Below are 26,378 nucleotides of genomic sequence, written 5' to 3'. Positions count from 1 at the left end.
AATAGGTTTGGCTTATAGGTGGTGCATTAGCACCAGTAGCCAAAACTAAAAAGGACATGCCATTGTTGTGTATGATATCTCACTAGCATGTAAATAATTGATTACATATTGCCGAGCGGAAAAAGATCTGAAACACCCCTCTAAAATAATACAAAATGGTACGTCGGTGCCAATACATTTTGCAATGCATTCCACTTGTATACATTAATGCTTTTTTATTATTTTCGCCCTTTGACTCAATTTATATAAGTGCAGAGACCAAACACGGACAAGGTTTCGCTACACCCCCAAAAAAGGCAACCGTTTGACATTTTAATGTGGCATGATAGTAAACTCAACATTTATCAATAAGGAAATACAAACGCGTTTTGTAGAAAGGTAGCATTTATACACAGATTTTGAAAACATAAATGAAAATATGAGCATGTGAACATTTGTTAAAGAGACAGATTATAATGTTCAGGAGAAATCCAAAATAATGATATTAGGAAAATAAAAAAGAAGCCAACCTCAAAACGTAGAGAGATTGAAAGAAATGGCATATTAGCTGGAGGTCAGCAACAACATCGTGCAACAATTATTATTGGTAACATACAGCTATAAAATACAGTTTTTATAGATCACTACTTATGAGCCAGGTGAAGCATTTGAAATCGGACAGATTGCTGTTAAATTGCAATGGAGGATGTGTGGCTAGTGTAGTCTTCATTTGCATAGAATGACGTCATGGATGCACGGTTTGTTTTATTTCAAAAATGTGTCCTCCCATAAATGAAGGCTTTTGGTAAGATTTTGTGGCCTGCATACTTTACCCGGTACTTTTAGGGATTTATTTTTATTTTTTTAATTATTTTTAATAGCATTTTTACAACACTTATTCCCCGTCTACCCCCTCTCCCTCAACCCCCACACAACCCCCCACCCCCAACCTGGGTCCCGCAGTGTCTTTGGAGGTTTTTTTAATGTGTCGTGAATAGTGCTACTCGTTCAGGGCGCAGTCTTTTTAGGTATATAATATTAGATTTCCGTTTGGGAAAAAAAGATATTGTAACCCCTTCTCTCTTGTGTCAAGTTTTAACATTTAAGATCTTAACCGCATTTTCAAATCAAGCAACAGAATAGTGGCCCTATCCTTGTGAAGTCGCTGGTGGCATACTGAGGCAGACACTTGTATAGATTTGGGTATTCAGAGAATTGGCCTAGATTTTGATGAGTAGAACTTTAGGGCAGTGCCACCAGTTATGTTGATCCTAGAAAACTAACGCATGGGGCTTACTCCCCTCGCATCTGCATGCAGGATCTTTCACTTGACATTACAAAAAAACAAATAAATTACAATTTTGCGGATAATATGTGAACATATTTTATGGATTATGCTGTTTGCAATAAGGTCAACATTAACATTATATTAAGCAAGAGGGAAATTATTAATGAGTTAAAGGGTTAAAAACAAACATAAAGGGAAACGTGGCGTGCAAGGAGGAGAAGCCGAGAGCTATGGGTGGGTGAACTCGGCCATGTAGGGAAAAGAGAAAAAAAGGATATATTGCATAAAATCACCTCACTGGGAGGAAGATGTTTTCACATGGAACAGAGTAATGGTGGCATTGGGATTAGCGCTCTGTGAGATAATAATGTCATCTGCTATTTCCCATCGGTGGATTATCAGTTTGTGCCTTTTAGTTGTAAAGCACATAGGGCATCACTATGGGAATGATGGCAATGGTATTTTAAATTCCTTCTTTTATTTTTGTTTAAATACTGCATAATTACGAGTTCGGAAGGCATAGTATAATTACGGCATGAATAAAAGAATCTACCTTTACAACATGCAATACTATGTGTATATGCCTTGGTGCAAATATCCCAGGCAAACCTGACTCATAATTAGGTGGCATTTCAAAAACAGGAAATATTAAGTATTCCACATGTTTTAAAGTTAACATCATACAGCCCCCAATTACAATATCTGAGTTTTAACTTCCAGATGACTTCCGTGAAAACAGTGATTCCAAAGTCTTTTTTCTCTCTTCATTAGTTAGTAATGTCCTGAGACCACAGCACAACCCGCAAGTCTATGGGATTGGACAAACCAGTACAATGGTTTGCAATCATAATTAGTGAGAAGAACTCCAAAGTCCTTGCAACGCGACCATACAGCCTAGGACGTGTGTTAGTTAATTCACTACAGTTCTATCAAAAATATGTATGGAAAAGAAAATGCCACCAATTGTATATATGCTCTAGTGTGTGTGGCGAGAGTGGAGACCATGTTGCAGTCTATCTTTGCTGTTCCTCTCTTGAGGTGGCAGAGCTATTGCCAAACAAAGCATTGAAAATATTCTCGCTGGAGCGAGTGTGGCGAGAGTGTGTTCTCGTGTTCCCGTGGTACGGTGTGACTGGGAGCGGGACCCGCTGACTTGTTTTGGACTTCTGGAATTCTTCACTCGCTGCTGCTATAACGGCACTACAGGTATTGTGACTTGAACAACGGCAGGGACAGCAGATTCTCCATTTTTATCTAAACATTGTGATATAAGCTTGTAGCTAGTCAGGAGTGTGATCATTATAGGTCATAGCCTGACTGCATTTATCACTCTGTGTTTTCTGGAGAGTGTGATGCTTTGCGCCATAGACCCGGCAGTGGATTAAGAGTGATATTGTATGTTGCTTATTCAATACCTGATTTTGATTAAATTTGAACTATATGATGCCTTCACACAGTAAAGGGTAGAAGACTCGGTACAACCTTAGGAGAGGAGGAAGGAGTCACTCCCCCTCGGGGCTGTGCCGGGTGGCCCGGTAAAGTCAAAAGAAGTAATAAAGCAACTTCACCTATCCAAAAGGGTACGATACCAGCGTTCTTTCCGGCTGGGAAACTGAATGAGAAAAGCACATTGGTACACAAGGAGGTGGAGTGCACTAATCAGGAGGGTGGCCTTCGCTGTGCTCTATGAATTTCGATTGACATTGACAATAATTATTAGATCTACATCTATCTATTCAAAGATGTATGACTCCAGCAACGGTAAACCCCCCAGTTGGCAAGGCGAGGAACTAATTGTATGTGCTCAAGTACTCCGAGCTAAAGAGAGCCCGGCACCTACCGGTCGACTATCAGAATCACTTAACCCGGTAATTGATACAGAGGGGGCAGTACAAGTTGAGGAAACTGTATCAATAGAAACTTCTCTTCTTAACCTGGTTACGTTTGCTGAACTGCAGTCATCAATGGCATCCCTTCAATCTGCACTGAAAATATTACTCAAACTGTGTGGGCGTATTCATGAGAATACACTACTTCCCATGAATGTAGGTAACCCCATGTCTGAGAAGGAACAAGAACTGGTGGAAAATGTACCTTGTGAAGCCATCCAGATTACGCCAGATGGATCTCTCGATGTTGAAACGAATGAAGTTAACATTGAGTATTCTTTAACGTTTTTCTCAAGGAACCACGGCGCCTAGCACGTGGTGCCGGCTAACGGAACATTCCTTGTGAAGTGGCGTCTCCACTCCCCAATACCATTCCTTTGGGGAAGAAATACAAAAAAGTGCAGAAAAGGGCAGTCTGCACTAAGAAACATTTAAGTAAAGGGATTGGTAGTTTAACTAGCTGGATAATTGCACAAAACTGGTGAGATTTCCATTGTTTGAACTGACAATCAGGAACCCGATTTATCTCAAAGTGTGGGACAGTGGTGGCTAATTATTCAACACCTAATAAGAAAGGGATGAGATTTGCACCGGATGTACTAACACCTACAGATATGCCATTAAGAAATGTCTTGCCAACCAATAGCTTACTTGAAAGTAAAACATGTATTATAAAGAATTTCAATCAGAAATGTCGAAAGAAATGGTTAGCTAGAACTTAATTTCTAATCCGTATCCATTCAATTCCACAATTATGTGTTCTCTTGTCTGAGGATGCGTTTTTTGAACCCCTGGAAGGGACAAATCCTAATGTTACGGCAATTCATTGTAAGCACTTAGCCAAGGCACAACTACTCCGCAAATATCGGGATTCATTGCTGCCAGTAAATGTAGAGATTGATGTAGACCCTGAGCAGGCAGATTCATCTCTACCGATTAAGACAAGTGATGGGGGGGGACAGTAATTTAAGAAAGCCAGTCCTCCCTGTAGGAAAGGAAGTCCTGATGTCAGACATACAAACTATGCTAAAGTGCTTGCGGAATCATTGCCGGCAGTTGTTCACAAACCATGAAATTGTACATTATCTTCCTGGAATACCCAGGGTTTTACTCATTTCCTTTTATCTGATGGTTCCTTATCTTATATCACTAACCACATGCTTTTTTTTCCTCCAGGAAACTTGGTTAACTGGGCCCATAGTGTTGAATGGGTATACTGCGCATCAATCTTCAGGTAAAAAGGGCCCCTTGGGCAGACCCTTTGGTGGGCTCATTATTGCAGTGACCCATACTTTGAAATCTAGAAAGATCCTCACCACCCCTGGAGATTGTATTTTGGCAGTGGAAGTTATTATCCCAGTAAAAGAGCATGAGGAGAAATTAATCCTGGTCAATGTATATAATCCTCCGGGGGCAGGCAAGAAAGAAATGCTTCAAGAGGAGATGCACAACCTATTTATAACTGCACACATAGTTCCAACAACCAACATATTGCAATTGCTGGGGACTTAATTGCCATATAGCTGGAGGGGTGGGTATAGCTACGAATCCAGCTTTCCGCACTAAATGTATCATGAAATACACATTGTTGGATACTGAGGGATCTAATTTGTTATAGTTGGGAACTTGAGATCGTGAATGGACGAAATGAAAGTGACTGTCCAGGAAAGACTACCTGGAACAGGGTTAATTCACAAAGCACTTTAGACTATATATTTGTAAGCTGTGAAGTTGCAGCTATGATAAAGGACATGATTATTAGTAAGAAATCACTGGAGTGATCATGAAGCATTGATCCTGAGAATCAGTAGCTTAGCTCTCAGGCCTTGCATTAAATCAATGGGTGATCTGATGACTATTCATAAAGCTAACCGAATAAGTTGGTCTGAGAGGAATATCTTTAACGCTGGAAGAGCCACATCGCACCTGATGACCTCTAACTTCAACATGTTTGAGGAAATGTCCTCTTTTTCTTCCTCTCATGCTACATCAAAAATAAGCATGGTGTTAAGTGAACACCAGACAGGAAAGGCTTATGATAAAACTATCAGGGACACCAAGCGTAAATTAAGAGGGGACATTAGGAAAGCCAAAAAGGTTGCACGATCATATGCAGCCTTCTCTGAGGCATCTAGAAAGTTAAAAAAGAAGTACCATTTATGGCTCCAACAATGAAGACGTTCTTGTAAAGACATAGTATGGCAGCAAACAGTAACGAGATTATGTAGTGGGAATACCCGTAGTATCTGGTCACTCTTGGGTGAAGCTAAAGGAAAATAAGCAGCCTTCCCTGGCCAATCCAATAAGCGCACACACCTGGAGTTTATTTCTTACCAAGCGCAATTCTCCTGACTTTTCCCTAGAGCCAACAGGGATTGATCTCAGGCCTGTGTGTTCCCCCTTCACTGTAAAGGTTGAGGATCTGGTAGTTAAAATTAAGAATCTTAAACCTTCTCGGGCTCCGAGCCCAAATGGGTTAGCAAATGTGTTTTTTAAGAGCAATCCACATTTTTGGGCCCGATTACCTAAAATACTTTTTGACAAAATGCTTGCAGAGGGGAAGATTCCCAGTTCCTGGCAAACAGCAATCTTGATCCCGGTGTTTAAAAGGGGTATTAAGACTGAGCTTGGTAATTACTGGCTCCACTCCATGCTGGATTGTACTGGGAAACTCTTCGCCTCATTCCTGCTTCAGGAATTGCAGACATGGGTTGACAAAGAGGGAATACTGGATAGATTCCAGAGTGGATTTAGATCTGATTACTCGACCGTCCATAATTTATTAGTATTGGAAAGCTTAAGTACCAGAGCACTTCATTCTAATAATCCCCCACTGTATGCTTTATTTATCGATTTTAAAGCTGCTTTTTATACGGTGTATAGGAAGCGTCTCTGGCACAAACTATATTTGATGGGCTGTCCTTCAGGAATATTTTACTACCTAAAGGTATTGCTCAGGAATACTACTGTGCATCTCAGACTTGATGCACAGGGAAGATTCACGGAATCTGTCAGTCAAAACTGTGCGGTAAAACAGGACTGTGTAACAGCACCTTTGCTGTACAATTTATTTGTAGCAGATCTCCCGGTCTCCTTTGTGGCAGTTCAGAATTGGTGCAACACACTGTACAATGCTGGTTTATGCCGACGATATAGTGATCCTTGATCACAATATTGGTGGTATACGGAGATCGGAAGAAGCACTGTGGGCAAATGCTGACACCAACGGCCTGAGCATCAATCAGGACAAATTCCTATTGATGCTATTTGCTGACAAGAGGATTGCCAGAGTACATCTTTTTGTTCAGGCCGAAGAGATTGCATATAACCCCCAGTATAAATATCTTGCGGTGAAATTTGATGCCTGTGAAGGCTATAATACCTGTATCCAGATTCGTATGAGAAAAGCGGAGCAGTTGACTGCTTTAATATGGCAATTTACGAAAAAAAGTAGTGGGTTCTCGCTATGGGGTGCTCGACAACTCTATGTACAGTGCCTGGTTCCTACCGTCCTATATGGGTTGGAATCGTTGATAATGACGGATTTGAAATGGCTACAACTAATAGAGGGAAGATTTTGTAAACAATTATTGGGGCTCCCCACCTGTGTGCCAATGGCAATAATCAGACAGGAATTGGGCATTATTTCATTGAAATCACTGGTGCTAAAAAAGAAAATCACAATTATATGTTAATCATTGTTCCATCTAATCGGTTTCTGATCAGCATAGATGAAGAGGAATGCAGTAACCAAGAGAAATCTTACCATAGGAAGAGCATGAACACCCTTTTTTACGATATAGGGTGGACCCCCAAATAGGGGAATAATTATAATGGAATGAAGCGCTCCTTGGGGAAATGTGTAGATCTCTGGGACTGGCATGAACATGTTGTACATCTGAGCCGACTGCAAAGCCATGCATTTTTTCAAATGTATGATATACGTACAAAAGACCCCAAAGTTATATGAATGTATGTCCGCCCCCTGGTCTTAAAAGATGTATTCTTTTATTAAGAATTAACCATTTACCAGTCCTGTCTGTAGTGGAGCACTCAATCTCGAAAACGGAACGTTTCTGCCGGATATGTTTTAATCGAGAACAGATCAAGACGGCGAAACATGTTATAACAGAATGTCACAATATCGGGGATACTAATGCAGTACATTTAGGTAGGTTTGTTCACCAGCTGGAGACAGTCAAAGAACATACATTCTGGAATCAATGTATCGGCACTAGCAATCTTAGTTTGCGCATGTCCCTATTTAGGATATGGAACTTAGTGGAAAAGCTTTGGGAGTGCAATTGCTTAAATTTATAAGATATGAATTAGTGAGCGCTGAGAATGCGTTAATTAGGTATTTGAGTTGAACAAATCAGGAGACAAAGCGCCTCTCTCAGATATTTTGTGTAGCAATTTCAAGGCCTGCCTGGGCTGTGATATATTGTATATGTAAGGTATATTATATGATGATTGAGTGAAAATCTACACTGAACAATGAGTCTAGGAAGGGTCCTATGGACTTCTGCCTATTGGACTATATATATAGCCAATTTTATATGAACTTTGGTTATCATGTGTCACTGTTAAATCGAATCAATTTGAATTAATTGAATTTAGTTGATTGTATTTTATTCTATTGGTCTTGTGTGAGCATATATTTTTCTTCTTTGTTTGTCTTAATTTAAATTGTGTTTTTTAAGTACATATTACGTTTATTTTCCTTAGAAATATCTGTTATTTTGTTGTGTAAGGTTTTATTTATAAAACTATATCACATTAAAAATAAAAAAATATACGTTCTATTTGCATTGTAAACAAGTAACCTAAACTAGACCCCCAGAAACGGACATGGATTTCCCCTTCAAAAGTTAATGCAAATGTCCTTAAAATCAAAACAAATGTGCTACCAACACGTTTTCCAGTTGGGCTTACGAATTGGGGGCAATTTACTTGAGGTTTTATTTCTGTGGTATGAAGTCAAACCTTCTAGCCCCTCTTTCTTGCTGTCCCGTTGGCTTATTTATGTACTTTGAAAATGGGGATACCTCCTGTCACACTTTTTTCCCCACAGAGGTTAGTCTGCGAAATGTTAATCGCGGTAATATGATCGTGTACGACAGATGATGACGTACTGAGGACTTGCCTCTCTAATACCTCCGCCCACAAGGGACTTCTCAGCAGCCAGTACCTATGGACTACACAGAATGCATGCTCTAACCATTGAGGGTGGAGCGTAACTAAAAGCACAAGGGAAATCACACTTACAATTAGAAAGATCTGAAAATAAAGCACATACATATGTATGCATGACGGTGTATCCCATTAGGAAATACCAAATGACCAAAGTACAATGCAATTTAAATTCAGAGGTTCGCAGTATTACGCGCTCATTCTGAATTGTGTAAGTACTTGTAAATAGTTTAAATACATAGTATTTAGTGGTAGGCTCTCTAAAGTTTACTTCTGCTGAAATGTTCAGAAATACATACATTACAATGGATTTATTTAACAAATGCCACCCTGCAAGCTACACAGCGTTTCCTCGTTAAATTTATACGTAAGCTTTCGCTTGACCTTTATAATTTCCCCAGTTTGAGAATAATTCCTCAATGCCCGGGCCATTTTTTGGTATGTCATCGGCGTACGGTTTCCTTTTCTTATGCCCCAGATTTTTGCAAGCATTTCCTTGTTCTTTGAAGAAAATTGAAAGACTCCGTTGGAGGACTGCACCCACCAAATGCAGTGTCGCATTTCTGGATCGTGTAGCATTTCATACAAAAACCGGAAAAGCCTTGGTTTCTTCTTCCCTGTGTTGATAAAGAGAGAGAGGAAGATGTCAAACAACATGTATGCTTATAATTGAATCAACAAAAGTAAAGCGATATATATTAATAAAATTAATGGGTCGGCGTTAGTAGTGCTGAAGAAATGGCAAGTTAGATTGTTCATAGGAAGAGCACTTTGGATCTGGTCCATCTCGTTGCAGCGGCCGTTCTCTCGTGTTTTTTAGGCCTTTTTTGTAATAGGAGTAGAGGAAGTTGGGTTAGGGTAGGTGGGGCCGTGTGTAGGGGAAGGGGTGGATGGGGTAGGTCCGGTGGGGGTAGAGAGAATTGGGGAAAGGTAAGTGGGCGAGTGTATATAGAGGGTGGGGGTAGAGGTGGGTGGGGGTAGAGTGGGAGAAAGAAGGTTGGGGTAGAGAGGGTAGGTGTAGGGTGGATGGGTGTAGAGAGAGAGGGTGTAGGATGGATGAAGAGAGTGGGGCATGATGGGTGGGTGTTGGTAGAGAGAGTGGCCGTAGGGTGGGTGGGGGTTGGTAGAGAAAGTGAGGGTATGATAGGTGGTAGAGGGTGGGTAGAGGGGCGGGTGTAGAAGTGGGTAGGGTGGGTGGGTGTAGGGTAAGTGCGGGTAGAGAGGATGCGTGTAGGGTGAGTGCAGTTAGGGAGAGTGCAGGTTGGGTGGGTGTGGGCATGTAGAGAGAGCGGGTTTTTGGTTGGGTGGGGGCAGGGTAGGTGAGTGGGTGTAGGGTTGGTGTGTCGGGGAACAGAGAGTGAGAGTAGGTTGGAGTAGAGAGAATGGGGTAGGGTAGGTAGGTGGAGGTAGAGGGAGTGGGGAGTGGGGGTAGAGCGGTGGAGTTAGGGTGGGGTATCCTGTGGTCCTTGATCAGGTCACAGTGGCCACTGAGCCTTTAGTTGGCTTGTTTACATGGTCATACAGGACAATAGGCATGGCCCCATTCGGTCCCTTGTAGGTGCCTGGGTATGACTGAAGACCAAGCTCAAGTCAAAGTGACTACTGCACAAGGTCACAGGCCATGTCCGGTTTTCGACCAGGTGGCCCTGATTTGCCAGGTTAAGGGTCAAAGGGCACGATCCAGACAAAGTGCCACCACTGCATGGCTACATCGTAACCCCAGGGGCAGAATCAGTTGGTATGATGGTGCCATGCAAAGTTCTTGTTGGGAATAAACATAAAACTCTAAACATAAAACTAAAATAAGAAATCATGGTTCCAGCACAAAACAAAGTCCCACTAAATTGTCAGATATTGTTATTAAAGGAACCATACCTTGGCCCTCAATCTAACCAGCAGTTTAGTGTGATTAGTAATCTGTTACAGATCAGTGTGCCTTAACATTCTGGAACTTTTAATACCTGGGTATTAGAGCAGTCTCTTGTTTCCAATAGCTACTGTTTGAAATATATACTCTGCAAAATCATCAGGTAAAGCAACATTGATGTCCCTTCCTGTATGGGTTTACAACCTTTGGCTCTACAGATGTTTTGGACTACAACTCCCATCAGCCCTAAACAGCATAGTCAAAGATGGCGCATCATGGGAGCTGTAGTCCAAAACATATGGAGAGCCACACGTTGCAGACCCCTGATCTAGGAGGTTAAGGGTTGTATGACGCCTCTTATAGTACCATTATGCCTTTGGTGTAATAATGCCACTGATTTCCAGTTTTACTACTTGTCCAAAAATAGTCTTATCTGCACAAATATATGTCCCCATCTGCCACTTTACCCGACAAAAATGAGAATGCTTAAACATAAATACATTGGACACCAGTATTTGGTGCTAAATGAAATAAAAGAGAAAGGCAAGGAAAAGAGATGCTGTAAAGGGCGAGTATACTTACTTTGCAACCAGAAGACATGGACTATAATCTGTGCTTTCCTGTTCATCATAATTGTGTGATCTGGGGCAAACCACTATCTCTGTGCATCAATTTCCGTATCAGCAAATGTTTTTATTTTATCCCACATTAAAATCAAACGTTGTCTGTGCACATTGGTGGGCAGTTACCACCTCCCCATATTTTAATGTAAGGTGGAGATAACAAGTCTCTCAATAATCGCAGTGCAGGAGCAAGTGAAGACACATGCAGAATGAGCCAAACCTAAAATGTGGTGCTAGCAACGCAGTCATTATGAATTAACTGATATGGGCATCATTTTCCCCACCTATGTCTGTGGGAACAGAACCAAGTAATCAAAGGGTTGGCGAGCAAAGGTGATACAGTATTGTGAATATTTCCTGCAGTGTGGAAAATGACCTCCGAGGCTGGTTTCCTAGATAGGGCATATTCTGCCAAGGAGACTATGGGTCTGATTCATGGAATGGTGCGCAGAGATCCCACAATGCCTGCATGCTGAGAAAGACACTGCGCACAGAAAAACCTTGGCGTGATCTGCGTATTCATTGAATTGTTCGTGCAAAGTAACCGTATAAGCAAGTCGTGGTTTCTCTAAGGCATTACTACTGTGTTTTAAGCATCTGACTACTTACCTATATTCCACTGGTCTTGAATCATATGCTCTTCTAACTTCTCCTAAGGATTTAAGTATATATGCTTTTATATTGTGTCACCGTATTTGCCCAGAGGTTTAATTGCTTAGTGTGTATTTTAAATGCATCATAAATTCATATTTGTACTTACCTGTGTAGCTGGAATTATTGGTGTTGCTCTTTGTGGCCTTACCACTCTGCTACCTACCTTGATTAGGTAAAGCTATACTTTAGTTTCTTTCCTGTTTACCATTATAGGTTGGTCTCCCAAAATCCACCACAGAGTAGATTTGGGAAATCCATTTTAACACGAAGATATTCTCTGTGGATTATTAAAAAAAAAGGTATCGATGCTATTGAACGCGCTATCAATAGGTCGGATCCAGAGTAGGGTACGAGCCCTTTGCACAGAAAGTATTTCTTGAAAATGAAGCTGGTAAACTGGGTCACAAGGCTTAAACCACAACCTAATCCAATAGAGTATGGGTTTCAGGGTTACCATCTCAGCCACCAATGGGATCCGATGAGCCTGCCTTATTGGAGCATTGGCATTGTGCTCCAGCACCTTGAAGCGTCTCTTGTGCTAGATGGGATTACCAATAAAGATCTCAGAGCAAATAACCGGACAAACACAAACAATACGGCAAAGTACTACTTTATTCTCAATTTAGCTAAGTAGGGTCAACTGGCAGTCATCGGACTGATGCATGCACACTCACACACAATCTTGATTACGCAGAGGTTGTATACCCCAATATGTGTCATTTATGACATCATCCTATGTGGCAAACTGTAAAAACTATTGACGGGAGGGATTGGTTAGAGGATCATATCTAGTTAATGAATACATATGGGTTAGTACTTCATTGGTTGTCTCTTATCTGTGAGGCATGCTTTGAACTACCTCTAAATACCCATGATACAGATTATAGCAGATAAAATGGCAGCAGATTGGTCTATGCAACATTTTGCAGCACGTTGCTCTATAGACCCATTGATGGTTGGCATTCCCACCCAACCTTGTACTTATGGCTCGGCTAGCAGCACATAGGCAAAGCGAAACCCAGGTGCTTGAGTCACGCCAGATTACTCCCCATTTTCCCCAATTAGTCCATAATCTCTCATCTGTACGGCCAGGAGCCAAAGTTTCCCATTTGTAGTTGACTTTGTAGTCTGCTTCCTGTTCTGGGACATTTGAAGGGAGTATAAGCACATCACTATCTTCATCCACAGTTTAATGAATAGTCCTTGTTTTCGACTTCTGGATTACGTGTGAGGAGACCGCAAATTTCGACCTATTTACTGCGATTTGAGCAAATTATGTTGGGTGTCATTGCTCCTCTTGGCCTCTAGAGATTTTCTCACTCCATCTTGTAGGAGTCTTATTCATTGTTAATTGTCCAATACATTGGCTCTTGCAAATGTTTTCTTCTTCTTTAATCTAAGAGAAATATGTCTCACGTCCATGGCTTATCCGTCTGCCTCCTTTTGTGCTTTGCAAATTTTCCTTGAAATAGCATCCTTGATCACAGGCCAACATAGACTCCTCTTGGTTTTGCACACAAAGCTAATTCTCCAAGGACTCCTGACTCTGCAGCCTTGGTCTATTTCTGAGGTAGCTGAATTGAATCTTTGCACAATCCAGCATCCATTTTCCTATCACGGCTATCCTTGCCACTTTATATTTCCCTCTATAGCAAGCTTCTATACGTCTCATATACCTTGCATTGCTGCGTATTTACACTTATTGGTCAACAAGTTACTTCATTCCTCTTTGTATATATGATTACTTTATCGTTTTGTACATGTATCTCCTATCACTTCAATTACATCGTTACGCTTCAGTATTTTCATATCGTTTCAGTATGTCCTCGTATAGCTTCTTTAAGACATCACTCTGCCCACGTCCAATTTCACTCAGCACTGCATAATATACAGTGGTGCGTGCTGACAAATGTACGATCGGACCGAAAAAAAGGCCAGACTGTACAAAAAGTCTGAAAAATGCTACCATCAAAGGTTCGAACACCAAAAGTTCGAACCTTTGGTGGTAGCATTGCAGGTAAGTATAAAAAAAATAATAAAAGCCTGCGGGGGCTGCCCCCTGCAACACCACGCTCAGTATACCACACAGTATAGTGAGCGGCGGTTGCAGGGGAATCCCCTGCAGCTCCTGAAAAAAAAAAAAGAAAAGGACCCTGCAGAGCCGGTTCCCGATCACGGAAGTGAAAGAGAACTGGCGCCGCAGGGACACAGCGTGAAGAGAAGGTAAGAGAAGGTAAGTAGGGTTTGTTTATGTTGGGGGTGGGGGTGTGATGAGGGTGTGGGTGGGGGGGTGTCATGGGTGTCATGGGTGTGTTATGGGTGTGGGTATATAGGTCTTTTGAACGTGTGTTCGCATGGGAAATGTACAAACCTTTTGTGGTTCGAACATTTCACATGCAAACTTTCCGGCCGCAGGAAAATCATCCGTAGATCCCGTGCTGACATCCATCCACACAACATCCTTCCACTCCTACAGTGCATGGATACATTTAATATGGTTGTCTGAGTGCATATCCTTTCCCATACACTCGATGCGGTATAGGCATAACACAGAGTCGCATATAGGGCCTTTCTCCTGCTGGTCCACTATTACGGCGGTGAGGGGGCGGGAGATTGGGATAATGCGTCCACCTGCTCCTCTACAGTATGCCTGCGCCCCACTCTTGGAGAGATATGAGAAAGACTTTTCAACACCAACTCCTTTTCAACACTAACTTGGGGGAAGGGACAAACCCCAATAACTTTGGACTATATAGTAATTCAGTAACCTCGAGCTCTACAAGTTTATAACGGAGCATCAATAGAGAATCACAGGATCACATGGGATCTTCCACAAGCAGCTCAAATCCTTCCGGTTTGCTCAGGACACCATAGCCTAATGAGACCTAGACACTAGCTTCTGCCCTCACGCCTCTCTCTCTGCGACTCCAGTACCACCCCCTCTGTCTCCCTACCCATAGATATCCCCTCATGTACCAGTTTCTCTGTATGTGTCTCCCTCTACACTTCTGTATCTCTGTAACTGTATTGCTGAAATTTTGCATCTCTGTAACCCTCTCTCTCTACATGCTATCCAAGGAACCAGCACCTTGATGCTCTCTGGGCATGGCGTGCAATACACAGGTTAAATAAATAAAGTAAATAAAATTCGAAAAAGTAGGCAGTAAATCCTACACTTCCTTTGGTGCTAATCAGAGCTAGTGAGCTTTTGCTATTTTTATGTTGAGACACCTTCCCGACACAAAGAACGCAATCCCTAGGCAATCAAATCTCTCCACACGGGTCAGCAAAGTTTAATCTTAAAAAAATATGCCTCCCCTTCCGCTTCATGACCCTATCACTGGGTACATTGATAACAAGCAGTTTTTCACAGGAACACTGATCAAAGCACATTATCTACCTGGCCAGGGATACCTCAGTCCAGGATAGGACCACATAATTTCTGGACCTCCCTGGCTGGGCGAGTGTTGGGCTTGGTGTAGCCAACTTAATTTAATTTTCTGTTGGCGCTTCCTGCGCTCCAGTGCCCAGGGCAGGGCTCATACCCAGACTAAATTAATTAATTAAGCACCACTGCGAATGGTTCTTCTCCCCCTACATACCCTTGACCACGCTTCCCTGTTTCTCGCCCTCCTGCCTTAATCCCTCCCGCCCGGCCATCATACTCCCATTGGTGAACAAGCTTGCTTACCTTCAAGGGTCTACACCCTCTGGGCCCATTCGCAGCATTTCTGGACCTTTCTGGCTGGGTGAGTATTGTGCTTGGTAGAGCCACCTGGCTCAAACTTAATTAAATGTTCTGTTAGTGCTTCCAGCGCTCCAGTGTCTGGGGCAGGCTCATACCCAGACTAAATTGATTTCTTTATTATATCAGCTGTGCTACAAGCGCCGCAGCAACTGGTTCCTCTCCCCCTCCCCCCTGACCACGCGTCCCTGTTCCTCACCCTCCTCCCTCCCGCCCACTGTGCTGTCATTGTTAAACTGGGCCCTTATCCGTCAGCCTTCAAGGCAGCCCCTTGGCTAAGGACCCTGAGGCAAAGAACAGATCCAGTGGAAGCAGCTCCAGATGGAGTCTGCTGGTGTCAGCCGGGAAAGCAAGAAGCCGTCAACCTGCTGCGATTGACCAGGTACTTGCGGTCAGGGGTGGCGGCAATTATTGCGCTCCACTAAACTGACCCACCCACCCCTCAAATTATTCCTTTTCACTTACTGCACCACCCTTTATCACCTCAGTTAATTGTATTGTTTAGCCACCCCTCACATTTCCCTAGGAAAGTCGCATTTGTATTGTGCTGTGTTTATAACTAAACCTTTTCCCCCTCCTTTTAGTTAAGTCAAATCTGGGTGGTTTTTTGCATTGTGTTGTGTTTATAACTAGGCCCTTTTCCCTCCTTTTAAGAAAGTCAAATCTGGGTGGTGTTTTGCAGTGTGCCACTGTTGTACTGTGAACTGTGTCCCATTAGGCTCTCTCCCACTCTCTTGGTCCCCACCCCACTCGGGCAACCATTTTACCACTGTACCGTTGTGTGTCCCAATTGTCTGCTCCTCCTGTGTGCTCCCTACTTTGTGAGCCCCCACACCCACTCTGCGTGCGCTGCGCTGGGCTGTCTCTCCCTGTCGCTCCCCCTTCCTCATAGTCTCCAAACCAGGCCTCACTATCGCTGATTCCTACATCAGTGCTTCCTCAAGACAGACTCTCACCGACATACTCTTTGTCGTTCCCGCACCAAAACTATGTTTATGTTATGTTTATTGAATGTATATAGCGCTTTAAGCCTGGTCCCCTCAAATGGTCTTCGCTCTCTCTTCTATCTTTTCCTCTTCCATTAATGGTGGCACTCGGTGGGAGGGCCTCTTGGCCTCCTTCCACTCCTCCAAGGCCATCATTAATGCCTTTCTGAATAGCACCGTCCTGGTCCAGGGCCCTCAGCCCAATCTCCTACTTTTCAATAGCTGGCTTCCATCTCTCTCCTGCTACTCCCACAAGCATCTCTCTGGCTACTATGCCACCTCCTGCTACTACCTCTGCCCACTTCCTGGCCGCTCTACCACTTCCACTGGGTGTACCTCAAGCCTGTACCCCAAATCAGAAGACTTTCAAATATGGCAACCTGCTCCACATTGCTACTCTCAACTCTCGCTGTGCTGTCAAACACTCCTCTGACATCTGCCACCTCTTCGTAGAACTTGACCTGGATGTCCTCGCTCTCACCGAGACATGGTTCATGGTGAGCTGTCAAGAGTTTCGACACTCTCCACTTTGTCGGCTACAAGATCCTCTCTGAGCCAAGCACCAAATAACCCGGAGGTGGAGTAGCTCTGATCTTGCTAGAGTGGGTCCCTGATTCTATCATTCCTAAGCAGGCCAACTCCTCCTTTGAGTGCCTGGTCTGCAGGCTCTCTATCTCCCCAGGCCTCTCTCTGACTGTGGCCACTATCTCCAGGCCTCCTGGCCAGTTTGCCCTCTTCCTCTCAGAGTGGGCTGACCTCTTCCCCTCTACTTCTCCTCCTCAGAGACCTCAACATCCAACTGTATGCTTCCAATCCCTTCTTGGGGCTTTTCTGCAACCTCTGCAACACCCTCTCTCTTTTCATTCTTCCCTCTGCTCCGACACACTCTGCCGGACACACCTTGGATGTTCTCATCTCCTGAGACATACCCCTCCGTTACCCTCTCATCACTCCTCTCTTGAACCGACCAATTTCTGTTCTCTCACCTGAAACTCTGTCGCTAAGGCAAAGCCCACCCCAGCACTGCCACCTACCTTCTTGGTCATTCGGCCGAAGAAAGCGTGTGTCAGTGGATGCCTTTGCCTCTACTTTCTCTGCTCCTCCTACTCCTGCGGCTGACTCGCACTCTGACACAACCCTCTCTGACCTGCATGTTTTTCTATCTCCAACGCTTTTGACATTCTTGCCCCTGTCATGAGTGTAACTCTTGGTATGACTCCGACCTTGCCGCCCTGAAATGAAAGCAGGGTGGCTGAGAGGAAGTTGAGGGCTTCGGGCACATCCTCTGAAACTGACCTGCCACCTGCTCCAAAGGCAATACAGAATATCTGTCCTGTCCAAGAGGAGAGTTCACAACCAAGCCCGTGTCTCTGCGACCTTGAACAACACGCCCAAACTTTAGAATCTGCAAGGAGCTGGGCAATCCTTCTGCAGTATCTACCTCTCTTGTTCTCTCCCAGACCCTCTGCTTGGTTCTGGCTTCTCACTTCAATACTAAAACCCAGGTCATCATGGCCTTGCTCTCCTCATCCTCTCCCCCTATCTCCCTCAGCCCCCTTCTGGCAACTTCTCCCTCTCCTCCTCCTTTCTCCTCTTTCTCTCTGATAACACCTGACAATGTTTCTAAACATGTCCGATATATGAAAGTGTTGTCCAAACAGGTGCTCCCTGCTCCTCCATAACCATCAAGGACCACATTGACACCCTTGCTCCAGCTTTGGCCTATTTCTGCAATCAGTTTTTCGTTACTGGATCCTTCCCCTCTCTCTACAAGCACTCCCTTGTGCATCCCCTCATTAAAAAGCCATCTGCCGGCCCTACCTATCCGGCAAACTATCGCTCGATCTCTTTCACTCATTTCCTGGGCAAACTCCTGGAAAAGCTTACTCTCCACAATGAACCTGTTGGTTGTCTACATACCATCAGTCTGGCTTAAGAGCTGCCAGAGGTCAGAAACTGCTCTCCTGAACACCCGTGAAGATCTGCTCTCTAATTTTGGTTCCAGTCTTCCTTCTGTCCTCATCCTCATGGACCTTTCCTCTGCTTTTGACACAGTCAATCAAGTCATCCTGATCAATCGACTCTGTGAGAACCTGGGCACACAGGTCAGACTCCAGAGGTGTTGACCTCCTTCATCTTGGACTGACCGTCCCAGGTCCAACTTGCGCCCTTTCTCTCCACCACCTCTCTCTCCACATGTGGTGTTCCCCAGGGCTCTTACCTCTCTGCCGGATTCTTCAATGTCTACTTGGCCGCTTTGGCCCATCTGATCTCTATGTTCTCCTCCAACTTTCAGTGTTATGCGGATGACACTCCGCTCTCTTTCATCCTCCCCTAAGTTGCCTCTCCTCTCTCGCTCATGCCCAATTGTCTATCCGCGATTCAGGATTGGAGCGCTTCCAACGATCTCTGCCTTAACGCCTATAAAACGGCGATCCTTCTCATTGGGACCCCTGCTCCCACTTTCCTTCTCCTCACTCTGGCCGCCCTCCTTGGGCCCTCCTCCTTTACATTCCTTTGAGGCTAAAACCCTCGAGTCATCTTCGATTCCACGCTCTTCTTCTCTCCTCATATCACATACCTTGCCAAGAAGGCCCACTACCAGCTGTACCTCCTCAGAGGTATTCTTACTTTTCTTACTTTCGCCCAAAAGCTCACTATCTCCAGCAAAATACCTTCTTTCTCGAGCCCTTCGTTCAGCTACCTCTAACTCTCTGAGGGTCAGATGCTTCTCCTGGCAGAGAGTAGGGGGTAGATATCTCACTCCTCCCGAGGTGTCTCCCTCTGGAATGGTCTCCCTGCTCCTTTCAAACTTGAGCCAGACCACCTGAAGTTCTGGAAGCTGCTCAAGACCTTCCCTTACTCCTCCTCTTTCTCTCTCTCTGTCTCTCTCTGTCTCTCTCTGTCTCTCTATCTCTCTCTCTCCCCTGCTGACCTACCTGTCTGCTGCCCCGAAGAGTTGCTTGGCTACCCCCAGAGTCTCACTGGGTACCAAGCTCCTCCATGACCAGTCTCCCCCGCACTGCCTCGAGTCCTAGCGCGCACTTAGGTGTTCTAACTGTAACCTCTGCAGCCCCCTGCCTCCTTGCACGTACCCAAAGCCGCACTGCCCTGGCTGCACTCACTCAGAGCAATGCTGCCTGATTGCACTCCGCTTTCCCTCTCCCTGGCACTTCCCCCTCTCCCTTCCCCCTGCACTTTTACGCTGTCGCACTTGAACGTTCTGAATGACACAAGGCCTAGCAAGATCGCTTGTCTTGTCCTCCCTCAGTCTTCCTCCCCTTGTCTTGTCACGCTTAGAAACACTTGTATACAGTCACATTATAAATGACATATCATATATCATATCATTCGAAAAGAGCAGCATGGGAACAGGCGTTGTGCCTATTTTAGAGCAATCAGCCCCAAGCTTTACCAAAAGGTCCTTGAGGTAAATGACGGAGAGAAGAGCGTGGAGGCCAGCACATTACCCTGTCTCACACCCCACTCAAACCTAAAATCTTAAACAATCTCCCCCAATTAGCCTGAAAAACAGGTCTATGTGAGTTGCAATCATAAAATAACTATAGCTTTAACACGATTTGGAGTGTTATTTTGCAATAAGTTATCCCAAAGTACCGAGTCAAAGGTCATCTCCAGATACACAAGGACAACAAACAGATTGCCACTTCTTAGATCAACATTTTTGTGACTTGAGGAGCAGTAGCATAAAGCACTGATCACTGGTCCCTTGTCGAAATCATGTCAATCATGCACTCTGAAGCATCAGTTTAATCAAGGAGTTTGGCGGCCAAATATCTGAGAGAGATGGAGTGATATTTACAAGGTAAAACATCATATCCCTTCTACAAAATGAAGTGGCACTCTGTCGCCTTCCAAAGAATTGTTACATAGAATGTTAGCTGAGCGCGAGTATCTGTGAATTCTGGACTTTCCCTTTGTGACTGATGAGCGTTTCAGGCACTTGCACGGTCTGTAACTCCATTTAACAGGTGCTTTCCAGTCTGCCAGGGACAAATGGCAATGTATGATCGTGAAACCATGCCTGACTTGGGTTTAGTGCCCAAAGTGTGGATGGTATTGCCCAGAGATAGGTTTTCTGCACAAAGGTCTATTAAAGAGACAAGTAGGCTCCATGTGACCTGCCCTAGCCAAGCAATCGGGGTGAAGTGGGGTAGTCCTTGAAATATTTCCTGCATTGCGTAGCGGGTGGCAGACCGCGCAGGACTCCTGCACCATGCACTCCCAAGGTTAGGCAGCGGACTTAGTCACACTGTGGATAAATAACCACAGGCATTCTTATGCTTGGGAAAAATTTAAAACCCATTCATTACAAATGTAACTGGAAGGGCAGCGAGTTGCTACAACATGGAATTCATTTCATAAACCCAAACAGCCATTATGAATCCGATAGTCAGTTTAACAAAAAAACAGAGCATAGAATATTTATTCATTCTTACCATTTATCAATATTTTATCAGCAAACTGAAGATTTCCTTTCTTATCAGAAACATATTTCGGTGAATCAAGTACGTTGTTGTTACTGCTACAGTCCGAGTCATAATCCTAAAAATGTAGCATAATCTTAGTTACAATAATAGAAACACATTTTGCATTATCACTCCTAGATAATACAATTTTTACTTGACCAACATTAAAATAACAACATGTTAGCTTTTATTCTGCACAGATAAAAATCTATAACACTTATCAATATTAGTGAAACAAAAGTAATACAAATGGAATTCTTTATAGAACCAACAAATACGAAACTAAACATTGGCCTAAAGGAACACAGGAAAGACTAACTGCATTGTTTAAAGATCCATTGTATGTGTTCTTGACCTACCTATGCCATCCACATAACACGCTTTTTGTGAATGAAGGGATGATGTATGACCTTTGGTAAAAGCAAATAGTCTGTAGTCTAGGTGTACATAGTTTGGACAGTGTGTCCCTTATAAGTCACATTCCAGAATAAAAAATAGTTCTCAAGCACACAAATGGATTGCAAGTGCATACTACTAGAACAGGATGCAGTTTTGAACAACAATTCAAATAATGCATTAGCTCTGGACTATCAATATATGTCAGATGTATTTCCGCATAATTAATAAAATGACACCAACAAATTAAACCTGTTTGGATACGGGCAGTTTACAAAAGGGAGCGGCATGGAAGATTCTCATACTCTTCTGCGAATTAAATGGTAGCAGGTGAGGTAAGGGGTAGCTCACAGAGGTGACTGCTATGCCCATCAATGTGGTGTTTGAGCCCCTGCCATCGTTCTGTGACATACAAGTGTGCAGGCACCCTTCTTTCTCCTTGCTTCAGCTCTGCGTCTCATTTCACATCACTATTCTAAAGCATGTTGGATGATTAAGAGATTCTCTCTCCACACTGTGAGGAATCCAAATGAGCCATCACTGATTCCCAAGCGGTGAGCTCTTCCAATATGGCAAGGGTAGGGCATCCGCTACCTGATCCTGACTCTGGGGGAAGTTATATGAGGGAGGATCACATGGGAAGAGACAACTACTGGGGAGATGTCATGAATTCATTGGAGGAGTCACAGTGTTCCCTCCTTTCCCCACAAGGAAGACCCTCTGATACCCAAGTTCTTATTGGCCTATTGTCATTCTAGTCAAGCCCCCACCTTTCACCCAAACACCCACAACACCTTTAATTACTGATGTGTCTTTGTGTGAAATGTGTGAGAAAAACCATCCAGGAGTTAAAAGCCCAAAGAAAGTTATGGACTTCAACTCCCATAACCACTAAGGTACTGCAACCAGGAGAAGGAGAAGGGAGTTTATGCAGAGTGTCAGGAGCTCGAATTAACACGGACATCTAAAGATAGAAGCCGCACTATGGAGAAGGGGCAGGCCGTAGAACAAGGCAGGCCATGCGAGTAGTGCATGTGGAGACGTAGCCATCCACGCTAGGACTCATGAATGCGGGGCACACAGACAAAGCTGGTGAAGCAGAGAAGGCTGCCGTGACAGGGAGAGAGACACTGCGTATGAGCAAGGAGGACCGTGGAGACACAGAGCAGTGCAGGATCTCCTGGTGGTAGGGCCGCTCGACGATACAGCAGTCTTCACCTCAAGCCGCGAAAGAAAGCTGGTGTGTGACCACGGAGCCTCGCTGGATGCTGACCGAGTGTCTGCACACTCCAAACTGGAAAGCGGGTGCAGAAGCAACACTGCAGATGCGCGAGCAGCATCAGAGATGCTGCGAGAAACCGGTGAACCTGCCCAAAGCCGCTGGGTAACCCGCTTGCGTTCCGACAAGCATGCCAACAAGTGATTGAATGGTACAAGTTTACTAATGCAGAAAATATACAAAAGCAAAGTTTGCTTGAATGCAGTCAAGGCAAAGTACAAATTCAACACCAAATAAGAAGAATGTTTGAACGCAGATAAGGCAAAGTATAAAGGCAAAGTTTGTTTGAATGCAGTCAAGGCAAAGTAAGCAAGATTCAAAAAGAAGAATATTTGAATGCAGACAAGGCAAAGTACAAAGATAAATCCCAATTCAATATAGATGCATGACATGCCAATGTGGGGGAGAAGTCTGAGAAAGTATGTTTGAGCAAATATTTCCATAGATAGATATACCAAGCACCACATGGAATATGCTATTGTGCTGTATCAAGTAACTGTGAAACACAAGTCCTGGCAGGCAAGTAAACCAGCCAGCTGAAATTAGTATAATGATTCCTTGCAGGGGAGTATACTAGGTAATCTGCAAAGTTACAAGAACGTTTACAGAAGACTGTTACCAAACGTTTTGCTTGAACAGAACGTTTTGTTTTGCTTGAACAAGAACTGTGTGAGTCCAGTAAAGAAAGGAACTGTTAGATAAAGCGACATTTTGCCATCATGGGATCAAAGGCTCTTTACCTTGGAGAACATTTCGTTTAAGGTCATTCTTATACTTTTGGTTTTGAACACTTTCTCTAACTTCGAGTAAAAGACATTTGCCTGCACCTTTTGTTGTTTGTTTATAAGTGTGAGGGAAAGGATAGGTGTTTGTGGACACATGGATGGCTTTTCAGTTTCTGACATCCTGACAAAGACATAGGGCCTCATTACGACCCTGGCAGTAAGTAATGGACATTACCGGCATGGCGCAACTAACGTGTCCGTGCTGGCCAGAAACCATTAAAAGCGGTACATTGCGACCTCTCGGGCACGAGCATTGCGCCATGCCGGTAATGTAATCAGCGCCATGCCGGTAACGTCCCAAAAACGGCACCTACCGGCATCGTATGCCGTGCAAGGTGCACTACCGCCACCCCTCCCACCGATATTAGCGATCCCCGCAAATAGCGGTGACCGCTATTAGCGGTGAACGTAAATAAGCGGATCCGGAAGTTGCGTCATCGCAACGGAACGGGAAAGAGCGCGACGGCCATCTTTAAAAACACAATCCATTGCCATCCTCCGCAACCAGTGCACATCTGACCCCCAGAACCGCCACAAACCTATACCTATATCCACCCATCGTTAGAATGCCGAAAGTTGTAAAAAAAAGTTGCGATCGGCTGCAGCAGGAGAGTTTCACTAGGGAGGAGCTCAACATGTTGGTCGAAACCCTACAGGAAAACACTGATGTCGTATTTTCAACAGAGATGACCAGACCGGCGATAGCACGGAAGAAGGCCATATGGGCCATAGTAGCACAGCGGGTCAGTGCAGTTGGCACAATACCCCGCAACGCAAGACAGTGCCGGAAAAGGTGGAACGATCTCCGGCTCCGCGCAAGGAGTATAGTGTCTGCTAACAGAAACCTGGGCATGGCAACTGGTGGAGGAGCACAGTCACCGATAAAATTGCAGCCATGGGAGGAGATATGTGCCACAACCATTGGCATCGAGAGGGTCGGAGAAATGGAGAGAGGAGCCCCGACATCAGGTGACGCAGGTAGGTGCCTTAAATCAAGCCATGCCAAACTCACTGAAGTCCAAAATCATGTGAAGCGCAATGTTGCCTACTAGGGTTAACGCGACACATCAACAGAAGACTGCCTACAGGCATTTTTGACCTCCACCCTGTACACATGCAGTATGCACACCCTTACTGTAGGCACCCACATTCCTCAATGCTTCTTCCACCCAAAAAATGTGCACCATTAAGTTATCAAAATGATGGCAGTCATCACAATGCCTGCTCAATGTCCGCAGACCCATCAATAACACTTTCCCTCCTTTGATCCACCACAGGCTCTCATTCGGACCTTGGCAATGAAGACAATGGCACCACACCTGCCAAGAAGGCCAGGCCCGAAGTACCACCACACCAACCCTCCACCTCTGCTGGTCAAAACAAACCCCCACAGCAGCCAAAATCTACGGGTACAACACAGGCCAGGGCACTGATAATCACCAAGGCAAGCACCACGGTACCACCAGCAACAGACATCCACCAACTGGTGCTCACTGAAGGGACTGTGTCTGCAGGAAGTAGCACGATTGGGGAGACTGCTGCCATTGCAGCTAGCTCGGATAGTGATGTGGAGGATGCTGATGTTGTAGTATGTCCCCCCACTGCCCACCCTCATTCCCCCTACCTGTCCCCATGCAGCCAGCATGATGATGGCACACATGGGCAATCCCCTGATGACTCTTGGCCAGCCACTCCATGCGCAGCGGAAGATGTGCAGGAGGGGAGCAGCACAATCGACACGCCACTGGCATTATCCAAAAAAATAAAGAGTCGTTGGACCAAATCATCACACGCCAACACCAAATGTCCTCACTCCTGACTCAGCATGTGGCCGAATGTGGAGGTGCACTGGTGGAAATGCAACAATGTGCAGATACTGTGAAGGCAGCCATACAATCCTTCACCAAGGATATCTGTGCAGAACTCGCCGCAGTGCGGCACGTGCTCTCGGAGCTCGTTCAAACAATGAGGGACATGCGTCCTCGTGAGCAGCCAAGTACCTCCTCCGCTGCCAGTTCTACCCCAAGCAGCCCCGTCCACAGATCGGGCAGGAACCTGCAGAGTTCAGACAGGGGTTCCCCGGGGACCGGGAGAGGGGGCTGCCAATAGAGGCCGCCCAGTGGAACAATCCCACATTATGCACTTCGCCACATGCATCCACACACTTTTGCGGGGAGTTAAGGGGGGATGGGAGAGTGGGTGTGTTGGGGAGGAGAGAGGGGGGAGTGGGTGTGTTGGGGAGTTGAGGGGGGAGGGGGGAGTGGGTGTGTTGGGGAGTTGAGGGGGGAGGGGGGAGTGGGTGTGTTCATTCAAATCACATTTTCAATACACTTTTTGCTTGTGCACAAATCACATGTGTGGACATTGCTCATTGCGTATGTGTGCTTTATTGGTGAACAGCCCACAGTGTGCATGTCCCAGACACACAAAGTGCCCCAAGTGCCATCTCCATGTGACACATACCATCCGTGTGTGCTAGAAGCATTGGTTAATGAGAGTTTGACGCATGGCACGTCCCTCCTGTGCATCGCCTCCTCCCTGAGGTGCTGCCCCATCTGCACCCTCCTCATCGTCATTGTCAGGTGGTTGCAGTTCAGCGTCAGGGGCACATTTCGTCTGATGCACATTGTGTACCATCACACATGCCATGACGATCTTCGCCACCTTCTCATGGCGGTACAGGAGTGCCCCACCAGACCTGCTGAGGCAGCGAAACCGTGCCTTCAAGAGGCCAAATGTCTGCTCAATCACCACACGGGTTTGTGTATGTGCACGATTAAAGTCCTCCTCGTGCGGGTTCTGTGGGTTCCGGACTGGGGTAAGGAGCCACCTCTTCAAGGGATAGCCTGCATCACCTGTATGTGGGGAACAATGTATGTGTCAGTCATGACATCAAACTTCAAATCATGACGTGCCACCATGGCATGCATTCATCTCTTACTTTGTACCACATTTACATGCACGAATGGAGTCACACTATGTGACCGGTATATGTGTATTCCTCTCATGGACTGTTTTGCATGCCATCAACCAGTGTATCCAGGGGGGTCCAGTGCCTTGTGAGTGCCCATCCACTGTGTTAGTCCATAGCGGTTGCTTTGGTGATCTGGCATATGTCCAGTGATATCAATGCTGTCATCATGGCAACATTGCTGTCAGCCTCATGATGACCTCACTGAGCACTACAAATGTTGTTATGCAATT

General features: G+C 44.8%; 1 protein-coding gene across 1 annotated transcript in view; it reads right to left on the bottom strand.

The window, feature by feature from the left end:
• Nucleotides 1–274: 274 nt before the first annotated feature.
• Nucleotides 275–26,378, bottom strand: part of LOC138521105 (transcription factor Spi-C-like) — a 119,702-nt gene continuing 93,598 nt past the window's right edge. The window contains exons 4-5 of the mRNA XM_069633674.1: nucleotides 20,685–20,790; nucleotides 275–8,966 (exon numbers count right to left, since the gene is read on the bottom strand). Coding sequence (XP_069489775.1) covers nucleotides 8,665–8,966; nucleotides 20,685–20,790 — 408 coding nt within the window. The 3' untranslated portion in view covers nucleotides 275–8,664. The remainder of the gene's footprint in view (nucleotides 8,967–20,684; nucleotides 20,791–26,378) is intronic.

This window comes from Ambystoma mexicanum, chromosome 13 (genome assembly GCF_040938575.1).
Source record: "Ambystoma mexicanum isolate Mex_15411 chromosome 13, UKY_AmexF1_1, whole genome shotgun sequence".
In the NCBI taxonomy this organism is placed as follows: Eukaryota; Metazoa; Chordata; class Amphibia; order Caudata; family Ambystomatidae; genus Ambystoma; species Ambystoma mexicanum.
The sequence above is the reverse complement of the archived record's forward strand: the minus strand, read 5'-3'. Positions and strand labels throughout refer to the sequence as shown.